The 10812-nt window shown below is 37.1% G+C and overlaps 2 protein-coding genes and 1 non-coding gene across 7 annotated transcripts; 2 read left to right on the forward strand and 1 right to left on the reverse strand.

Moving 5' to 3' along the window:
• The first annotated feature begins 1295 nt into the window (after positions 1-1295).
• LOC130998899 (40S ribosomal protein S12-like) lies at positions 1296-3661 on the forward strand. 2 transcript variants are annotated; one of them, XM_057924333.1, is made up of 5 exons: positions 1296-1428; positions 1735-1780; positions 2117-2414; positions 3215-3280; positions 3368-3661. In XM_057924333.1, exons 2-5 carry the CDS (start codon positions 1773-1775, stop codon positions 3425-3427), a joined length of 432 nt encoding a protein of 143 aa, XP_057780316.1. In that variant the 5' UTR covers positions 1296-1428; positions 1735-1772; the 3' UTR covers positions 3428-3661. The 2 variants fall into 2 exon arrangements, with proteins under 2 accessions (XP_057780316.1, XP_057780317.1); XM_057924334.1 differs by having other exon boundaries at positions 1738-1780.
• On the forward strand, positions 2879-2974 carry LOC131002063 (small nucleolar RNA Z161/Z228). The gene has a single exon (XR_009094144.1). It is a non-coding gene; the product is annotated as a small nucleolar RNA Z161/Z228 (small nucleolar RNA).
• A 49-nt stretch (positions 3662-3710) lies between the features above and the next one.
• Positions 3711-6800, reverse strand: LOC130998898 (zinc finger transcription factor YY1). 4 transcript variants are annotated; one of them, XM_057924331.1, is made up of 6 exons: positions 6487-6800; positions 6265-6323; positions 5885-6084; positions 4877-4966; positions 4489-4635; positions 3711-4402 (listed from the first exon to the last, which is right to left on the reverse strand). In XM_057924331.1, the coding sequence occupies exons 1-6, from the start codon at positions 6570-6572 to the stop codon at positions 3863-3865; spliced, it is 1122 nt and encodes a 373-aa protein (XP_057780314.1). In that variant the 5' UTR covers positions 6573-6800; the 3' UTR covers positions 3711-3862. The 4 variants fall into 4 exon arrangements, with proteins under 4 accessions (XP_057780314.1, XP_057780313.1, XP_057780315.1 ...); XM_057924330.1 differs by having other exon boundaries at positions 4492-4635; positions 4823-4966; positions 6487-6780; XM_057924332.1 differs by having other exon boundaries at positions 4492-4635; positions 6487-6777.
• Positions 6801-10812: the final 4012 nt, after the last annotated feature.

Below are 10812 nucleotides of genomic sequence, written 5' to 3' on the forward strand. Positions count from 1 at the left end.
AATTCATTAAAAGAAAGAAGAAATATAAATTTAAAAATAGTTTGAAAGATATTTAAACATGTTACACATTTGAAGGAAAATTAGAAAATATTTATTTTTTGAATATGGTTAAACTTTAAATGATAACAACTTCTTTATTTTCGATTAATTTTTGATATATTATATACCAAATTGAAGATCTTTTTATGATCTTTAATTTAAGATGCATTTTATATATTATTATATTCATAATAAAGTTGTAAAATAAATAGAAAAGAAAATAAGTGTTGTGTATTTTTTTAGACGGAAATATATTTTATATATATATTGAATGAGAACAAAAAATAGATTGAGAAGTAAGTGGAATCGATTGAAACAAATAAATTAACCACTAATTAAATATTAATTATTAAGATTTTTTACAATTAAAAAATTACCCTTTAAATTGATTTTATTGACATTTATTTCTCTTATTGAAAATTAAGAATATATATATATATATATATATATATATATATATATAAATTCATACAATATAATATATTGCAACATATACATATAATATATACGCTTTTGAGAAATAGAAAATTAATAACAAATATACATCTAATCACTAATATTCAATTAAAATCATTTATTGTATATAAATTATACTCCCTCCGTCCCAGCTTTTTGTATCCACTTTTAGTAGTATTTACAACTAAAAGTGGATACAAAAAGTTGGGACGGAGGGAGTAATTTTTTTTTCTTGTCAGACATGTAATCTAATTTTTATCGAGATAAAATAAATAATAAAATTATTAATTTAGATTATATGTAAGTTAATATTATTATTATATATATATATACATTTATTATTAATTATATTTAATAAGATTAGTTTTTATCGAGATAAAATAAATAATAAAATTTATTATTTTAGATATATGTAAGTTAATAATAATAATAATATTATTATTATTATATATATACATTTATTATTAATTATATTTATTAAGATTAATGAATCTTTAGATAGAATGTAATAGTTATTAATTAATAAATGATGAAGATTATATATGTTAAATTTTGAAATGGTGAGATTCTAGATATGCTACATAGGTTAAGGCTTAATCCTATTATAAAGAAGATATATATGTGCGCCCATATATATTTCAAAAAAATTTACACTTTTATCCTTCTTAATAAAAATAATAAATTTAAAAATATTTATATTTATTTACAACACATATGTTATTCTCCGTGCATCGTACGGGAGGCGTACTAGTTCAATATTAATAAAGTATATATCTTCCGTATTTTCCTATCGAATAAACGGGACAAGGGGTATTCTAGTAATTTGGTAAAACTGAGGTTAGGGTTTAGGCCCATGTATAAATTATGTCACCCACCCACCGCTCCACCACTCTAGCGATTTCATCTGCAGCGCTGCCGTCACTCCGCCATCAGGTACGACTACCTGATTCAGTAGTGGCGTTGCATTTGCAGATTTTGTGAGCTAATTATCACTGATTTCATGTTGACTCATTTGGGACTCAACTGGATTTTATTGCATTGTTGGCTAATTGCTGAGTTAGGGATCAGTCGGATACTAATAAAGTTTCGATTAATTTTTCGACTTTTCCAATTCTCGTTGAAGCTTGTAGACTATTTTCAGTTTATTTCAGTCAAAATGGCGAATTTATAAAGATTTTTTTACTTCGTTTTATTTTCTTCTCTTTTGCGCTAATTTTGTTGGTTGTTTACTGTTGACAGCAGGTTAGCAGCTTCGGAAGTCGGTATCTGGAAGAAAAATGTCGGGGTAATTGGATAGTTTCTTTACTATGTTTTTGAGTCAAATCGCCAATTTCAAGTTTCTGCTTAAAAAATAAATTTGTTCTCATAAATCTTGGTCTTCATTTATTTTAATTTGCCTTTTGATATTCGGTGGCTGTTTTAATTATTTGGATGTTTATTATAATTTGTTTCCATTCACTATTCTTTGGCACATTCGTGTCATTTACTTTATTTACTATGCTATGAACATCTGGTAGGTTTGAAAATTTGATAAGGTTTGTGAATGATGGCTTCATTAGTTTACCTGTTATACTTCCTAGGCTCTTTCTTTTCCTAACATGTCTAACTTGTCACTTGACAGTGAGGATGCTGTTATCGCTGAGGCTCCAGCTCCTGTTCCAGCTCCAGCTCTTGGGGAACCTATGGATATCATGACTGCTTTGCAGCTGGTTCTGAGGAAGTCGAGAGCCCACAGTGGTCTTTCTCGGGGGCTCCATGAAGCTGCCAAGGTCATCGAGAAGCATGCTGCTCAGCTTTGTGTCTTGGCAGAGGACTGCGACCAAGCAGATTATGTCAAATTGGTGAAAGCACTTTGTGCTGATCATAATGTTAGCTTGATAACTGTACCTAGTGCCAAAACTCTTGGCGAGTGGGCTGGAGTAAGTGACATTACTGCATCTTTATATATGCGCGTTATCATTCTTGAATAGTTCATTTTTGGTTCAACTAAGGATGTATTATTGGATTGGGCACATGGGGCTGAAGTTTGACTCTTTGGCACTTCCACTGCCTTGGAGATGAATGCAGCGCCCAATATCAACTTATTCCTAAAGTTGAATTTAGATAGATATCCTATATATCGATCTGAACATCTGAGGGAGCAACATCAGTTTTTAACTTTCTTACCTATACCCTCTACCTGAAGGCAGGAAACTTATGGTTTCCACTTCTTTTTGTTCCTAATCAGTGTTTTTGAAAGATTTATAAGGATGAGATAGCAATTAAATTGAGAGAATGAGTGTATGACGAAGTATCTCAGTAGGTAGTGTTAGATTGTTCATTGTCTTTTGCTCTAGTTATTTCTTTTGGCCTGACAGCCTTAACTTATTCATTGTGCGTGTGCATCCAAAGGATGATTATGGATTCAAATTTCTCACGACGGTCATCTGAGATACTTTTTGTATCAATATTGATGTGATAATCCATTTTTCTGATGGATCCATCCTCTATACATTTGTCCAATATGTGTAAAAAAAACTATGTTTTTACCCTTTTTTAAGCCTAGTTGTTTGGAGAATTTATAGTGCGAGTGGATTTCATGTTACAGATTGAAAGCCCCAAGTTTTTTAAATGCTCATCTTTAGTTTCACATCCTGTGCATGTTTCTATTGTTTGCATCTTTTAGGAGCTATCTTATTTTATCTTTAATTTTCACACCTTATTGTCTTATTTTGTTCAGTTATGCAAGATCGACTCTGAAGGAAAAGCAAGGAAGGTGGTGGGTTGTGCATGTGTTGTTGTGAAGGTTCGTGCTTTGGCTTTATGTGAAATCTAGAACCACTTTAAATACCCGAAAAACGAAATAACCTTTATTATTCATATCATTTTGCAGGATTACGGTGAAGAAAGCGAGGGTCTGCATATTGTCCAGGAATATGTGAAATCACATTAAACGGTTTTTAGGATGTTGAACCCTCAGACATGAAGAGCTTTTGTGATTGTGATTCTAGGTTTCTAGTGTACTAGTTTCATTCATCATCTAAAAAGTCACTGAGGCACTTGAGTTTTGGGATATCTGTTGATGCTGGTCCAAGTTTGACCTATTTGGTGCCTCATAGTCTACAGAGATTGAATCATTACTTTATATCCCCAGTTGTTTATGCAAGTTCTCTTCAATCTTTACCTATTTTATCATTTTATGTTGGCTCGAGATTGTGCTATCAATGAATGAATGCTGATATGGAACACATGAAACTTCTGATTGCTCTTGAAATAATACCTAATAGTATTGAATAACTAAAGTAGTATCTAACTCTAAAATGTTATTAGAAGATCTGAAAAAAAAAATTGCACTCTTATGTTCACCTAAACCGATTACAGGTATAACTTAATCCTCATATTCTGTCTCTTCGTCGTCATCCTCATTGTTGTCGGCGTATCTCCATCCATCTGCTGCAATATTCTCTCGTTCCTCTTCTGTCTCTTCACTATCTTCTTCTTCTTCGTATATTTCCTCCTTGAGAGGCCGATGTTTCTTCACTAGATTCAAGTTGACAGGGGAAACAATGGAAGTCTTCCGGTGAGAAACTTTTGAAGGTGGCAGCTTCAAGTTTGGCTTGGGCCTGCTCTGCTTATGGAGTTTACCGTTGCCACGTTTCCCAGCAGCAGCGTATGCATCTTGATCGCTACCTTCATCCATCTCGTGTTCGGTGTTTGGTTGGTTGGCCTTGGCATTCTCATCTGGAAAATGGCCAGGATGCTCTCTCCTCAGGTGAAGATTCAGCTTGTATTCATGGATGTATGCCTTCTCACACCCTTCATACGGACACGCATACGGCCGGTCTGATGATGCAGGGCCCGTTGTAGACTTGGGCGTTTTCACGGGCTTTTCTGGAGGCATCACGTATTTGGGGGTTTCCATCACATTCTGCATCAATCAGAAATATAAGATGCCATGTTTCCCAGCCCAACAACAACAACCAAACATGCAAAGACAATGAATCTGTAACTGACCGCCTTCTCGTGATGAGATGCAATGTGATTCTTTAGCTTGTATTCGTGGGCATATCGTTTCCCACAATCAGCATACGGGCAAATATGATAGTTCTCCTGCGCATGTGTTTTCATATGCGACCTGAGGTTGAAGTCCAACGAGAATGCCTGCATAGCACAATATTGTAAGATGCGAGTTGACATAGATAGCAACTGGAAGTAAGCAGTGTCATGCAGATTCCGCAGGGTATTTTTTCACCATGAACGCGAAGAATTAGCACACCACTCACACTTGTAACGAATAAGACCCCAAACAGAAAGACTGATGGCTCATAGAGAAGATGATTAGATGGACCTTCTGTGTAGGATGGCCGTGACACAAACTCGTTTGAGAAGCTAGTTTACTCACCTTACCACACCCTTCATGTGGACACACAAAGTCTCTCTCCCCAGTATGAATTAAAAAGTGCCTCTTTAGTTTTGAACTGTCCAAAAATTTCTGCAAAAGCACACGACAGAATTAAGATGACAAAGAGGCAGTATGAAGAAATGAGCAACATCGTATGATAAAAAAGGCACATGACTCTCTTTGAATATCCATTATCTACAAACCAACTTGCTTAACAACAATTTTCCTATCCATTCTAAAAGTCCCTTTCAGTAGAGATGCAAGATAAAACTCTCATGATACCTAGGAAATATGCTGAAATACATAGATTCAGATTCCTGTGTCCATAACTCCATATTTGCTTAAATCAGTAGCAACTCAACAAACCAATTATAATCTTGCATACACTACCAATTCACAAGTGTAGTTGTCCCAAAAATTCCAGAGTAATAAATAAAAAAGAAAAGGAACCAGCAGACACAATATAGTTGTATCCCAAATTTTGGCCAAACTTAAAAATAAAATAAAATGAACAATAGGAAGATAGTTTAGAAGTAAACGTTAGAGCAGGAATTTCCTCCCAACTTCTCACTCTACTTTCTTTCAATTTCGATGAGATATTGATAACAGTTAACTGAATTCCAAGGTAGTACAACAGGTTACAGGTTCCTTAGTTTTCTTAAGTAAACAACTCATATTTAATGTTATGCAATCTAATGTCTGTTAAGGTGGAGAGCGTTCGGCTAATTCAGGGCATTCGCTTAGATGACGAGTTGATGACACAATTCTGATTCCCTCCACACAAAGCAAACTATTAGGATAACATCTAGTAATCAACTTTTGGTTTAAATAGCTCTCCTCCTATTTTATGGTTTAAAATATACAGATGCAGTATGTTCCACTTCTCTTGAACCAAATAATATTAATTTCAGGTGCTTTCATGCTCTAATAAAGATATGATCATATTATGGTAAAAAGGCAAGTTAACCTACTTATATAGTCATGCTAGAATTCAGTAAAGCATACTACCTTCCCACAATTCTCATAATGGCAAACATATTGTCTCTCCCCATGAATATGAGAGTGCTTCCTCAATGCTCCAGCATCTATAAATGTCTTTCCACAGCCTTCATAACTGCACAAGAAGAGCACTTCCGTTGTCGGTTCAGGCTCGGGCTCCACCACATCTGGCTCCTTCGACTTCTCCTTCATGGCCCTCAACGTCGCCTCTGAAATCGAGTACAAGCATCTTTACAGGTCAAATATATTTGGCATTCTCTGCCAATCAAGTATCACACCACACAACAGGAAATCATATATTCTATGCTATTTCCATGACAGTTTCTACAACAATCAATCACATCGATCAAGAATATGACAGAAAAATTAAAACAATCATTGATACTCACCATTAACCCATTTCAAGACAAGGCATTTCCCACCATTTGAGACAATATCTTGCGGCACCCTGAAAACGATTTAATGAAATTAGTAGTTTTTTACATTGACGAAAATTTGGGGGAAAACCCTGCTCCACCCAACTCATCATCTAACATACAATTGAAAAACAAAATTTTCCCCAAAAGGACTGGGAATTTGGGCAGAAACAATTGAAAGTTGTCTTCTTTTACCACTCTTTGAACCATTTAACGGCGGGGCCTCTAGAGCGGGATATGGGCCGTCTGTCAAACAGACTATGGCTGATGTGAGTCTCCATTGCTTCGGTTATCGCTCGCCCTCAATTTCTTGAATCAATAGGAGAAGTAGTACTTCGGCAGCGGAAATTAGGGTTAGGGTATGAAGGGTTGTGCGAGAGAGTAAACTCGTATCAGAATATAGAGAGTGAGCGCTGTGAAGTTTATAGAGAGAGAAAGTAATGAGGAGTGTTTTAATCCGCCATTGTTTCACTTCCAACACCGGTTCGGGATTGCAAGAGACAACCGGTCCGACCCTTTTTATTTATCGATTTTCCTTTTTTGTATCTAAATAATTGAAACTATTATTAGTCTAAAACATAATTAATCTAAACATAATCTTGATTATTTTTCATTTTCAATTACTTTCAAGAGCTCATTTATTAAATTTTGATGGCTCGGAAATATAAACTTTGCAATAAATGAATGGGAAATTTGCACCAAAATACACAAACTTTCCCGAAAATCCATATTTGACGCGATGTTAGGATTTTACATTTTAATACACCAATTTAACAACTTGTTCAATTTTGACACAATTTTGAATTCCGGCGACCGGGATATTAACGTGGCAGCCGGAATCGTCACGTCATCACCACGTCACACACACACACACACTCCACTCTCTCTCTCTCACACCCCACTCTCTCTCTCTCTCCACACGTCAGCTCCCCCACCCCACCCCCCGGTCGGACCCCTCCTCCTCCCCACACCGCTGCCGTCGCACCCACCGCCGCCCCTGCTCTCTCCACCACCACACCTCTTCTCTCCCCCACCCCACCCCTCGGTCGAACCCCTCCTCCTCCCCACACCGCCGTCGCACCCACCGCCGCCCCTGCTCCCTCCACCACCACACCTCTTCTCTCCGCCACCACATCTCTTCCTCCACCGCCTTCCCCACCACCATCACAGATCCGCCGCCCCTGCTCTTCCCCACCACCACACTTCTTCCTCCACCGCACTCCCCACGACTCTCTCCCTCCACCGCCCTTCCCCACCAAGAAAATCGACAAGGGATTAGGGCTCGATTTCTCCTCAAATCCAAAATCGAAAACCCGAATTCACCTCTGCAATTCTCCGATTCGGTACTCCGACGATGGGCTCGGTGGTTGTGGGGGAAGTGGTCGCGGGTGGTGGGGGAAGAAAAAGGGTCCAACGCGGTGGGAGAATGAGGAGGGTCCGACGGCCGGTGGAGGAAGAGGTGTGGTGGTGGAGGAGGAAGATGGCTGACGGCGGGAGGGAGGGTTTGCGGCTGGGGGCTCGCCGGCAGCGGTGTGAGGAGGAGGGGTCCGACCGGGGGGTGGGGTGGGGGAGCTGACGTGTGGAGAGAGAGAGAGTGTGGGGTGTGAGAGAGAGAGAGTGGAGTGTGTGTGTGTGTGACGTGGTGATGACGTGGCGATTCCGGCTGCCACGTCAATATCCCGGTCGCCAGAATTCAAAATTGTGTCAAAATTGAACAAGTTGTTAAATTGGTGTATTAAAATGTAAAATCCTAACATCGCGTCAAATATGGATTTTCGGGAAAGTTTGTGTATTTTGGTGCAAATTTCCCTAAATGAATATATAAACAATTTTATTATTATACTATAGGAATGAGATCATGTAGTATCCAATGCTTATAATAGATCTGTAGGTCCAAATCTAGACCACACATTTATGACATGTGGCGCATCAAGATGGTGACACGTGGCAAGGCATTTCAAGGTAAAATCTGGAAAGGGGTAAAATTGGAATGTAATTTTTGAAATTAAAAAAAAAATAGATTTTCTCAATATAGGTATATTTTAGATGCATAAAGTTTCATACGAGAATGCATGAACTTTCATATAAAAATGCATAAAGTTTCATATAAAAATGCATAAGATTTCACCCCACCCCAACCCCACCCCCCACACCCCTGAACCCCACCCCACCCACCCCCCTCAAATTTTTTATTTTTATTTTTTATTTTTTAAAAACAGATTTTCTGACCACTGACCCACCCCTACCCCCCACCCCACCAATTTTTTTTTTCTCAAAAACTGATTTTCTGACCACTGACCCCCCCCCCCCAACCCACCCACCCTCCTACCCCACCCCCCAAAAAAAATTGAAAAATTGATTTTTACATGCATAAAAAAATTACATGTTTTACATGCATATACTTATGTACAGAAATGCATATACTTTCACACAAAAATGCATATACTTTCACACAAAAAAGAATTACATTTTTTGAAAAAATGTAATTTTTTTTTGGGCTGGAGGGTGGGTGGGGGGTCAGCGGTCAGAAAATCAGTTTTTGAGAAAAAAAAAATAAAAAAAAAATGGTGGGGGGTGGGTGGGTGGGGGTGCGGGGGGGGGGGTGGGTGGGTCAACGACTCAACAATCAGAAAATCAGTTTTGAAAAAAAAAAAAATTGGGGGTGGGGGTGGTAGGGGGTCAGTGGTCAGAAAATCAGTTTAAAAAAAAATTGGGTAGGGGGTGGGGTGGGGCAGGGGTGGGGTGGCGAAAATACCAGATTTATTAAAATGAAATGCATTTTTTGTATAATTTAATGCATTTTTATGTAAAATCTTTATGCACTTTTGTTTGATTTTATATGCATGTGAAACATGACTATTTTGGGGGTGGTAATGGGGAGGGTTGGGGGGTGGTGTGGGGTGGGGTGGTGAAAATACCAAAACTGTAAAAATCAAATGCATTTTTATGTTCAAAGTTATGTATTTCATGTGAAAACTTTATGTATCTTTGTGGAAACTATATGGATCTAAAATATATCTATTTTGAAAAAATCTAAAAAAATATATATATTTTTTAATTATTAAATCCGAAAATTACATTCCAATTTTACCTCTCTCCAGATTTTGCCTTGAAATGCTTGGAAACTCCTTGCCACGTGTCACCATCTTGATGCGCCACATGTCATAAATGTGTGGTCTAGATTTGGATCTACGGATCTATTATAAGCTTGGATACTACAGGAACCCAACCCTATATATATATATATATATATATATATATATATATATATATATATATAATCCATAAATTTTATATATTAGATGGACCATCAAAAATTCAAAATCTATAACTATTCATCTTAATATAATTAACGCTTCTCTCGTTCTTTCTGATATGATTATTTAAAAACATAAAATTATACTATCTTCGTCATACTTATGTTGACACATTTATTTTAGACACAAAAATTAAAAATAAATGATTAAGAGTGTAAAGTAGATATGACCCACTTATTTTATGTGTGTAGAAAATATACATACTATTTTTGAAAAGTATCATAATAAATAGGACAAATTAAAAAGAAAAATATGCCAAGATAAGTGAAACGGGATAATATAAAGATGTGTGCAGTCATATTAAAAAAGACAAAAAGTTAAATAGGACATATTTAATTATCATATCATTTAACTTAATTCTTTTTGACACGATTATTTAATAATATAAAAATATGTCAATATATATTTAATGTAATTATTCAAAAAAGACAAACAAAGTCAAATAAGAAAACTCGGGAAAACCTCTAAAAAAAAACTCAGGAAAAATAAAAAAGGACCAACATAAGTATGTACTAGGACCAAATTTATAAGGGTAATTTTATTCACAGTCCCCATTTTACTCACCATAACCCCTTATATAAAATAATATTAAAAAATATTTATAAATTTACTATTTTAACCCATTAATCATAGCCCTAAATTAAATAATTTATTTTTGCATCTAACGTGTATAGCCCCAAATCTGCAGAAGTGTCTTTGTTCCTAAATCTCTAAACGAGAAGTGCAGAAGCTCCTCCCATTCTTCCTAAATCTTTCATAGCCGTCTCCTCCTATTCCGGCGAAGGTCGCCGCCGCTTCGACCACCACCACAGGCGCCTCTCCTTTTCTCCTTCTAAAACTCTCTCTCGCGATCTTCAATACACGCACACACAAAGAGATACCGTCCCACCATTCTTCTTAAATCCTCCGCCACCGCCCCCTTTATATTCCCGTCGGGCCGCCGCCGTCAGCCTTGTCGTCTCTCGTCTCTTGTTCTCTGACTCGCGTTACAATATCTCTTTGAAACTTTCGATCCCCAAATCTGTCACTGCCTCTTCCCTCAATTTTCGGTGACGGCCTCCACCTCTTCCCTCGATTTCCAGCGACTGATTTCTCCTTCAATTTCAACGAAGGCCACCGCCTTTACCCTCTCACGGTCAGAAAAATAACAATGGCGAGTGAAGCCGCCGTCGGTGCTGTCGGCCAACAGCAACCAAAACAGAGG

The sequence above is a fragment of the Salvia miltiorrhiza genome, chromosome 8 (assembly GCF_028751815.1).
Source record: "Salvia miltiorrhiza cultivar Shanhuang (shh) chromosome 8, IMPLAD_Smil_shh, whole genome shotgun sequence".
Taxonomy (NCBI): Eukaryota; Viridiplantae; Streptophyta; class Magnoliopsida; order Lamiales; family Lamiaceae; genus Salvia; species Salvia miltiorrhiza.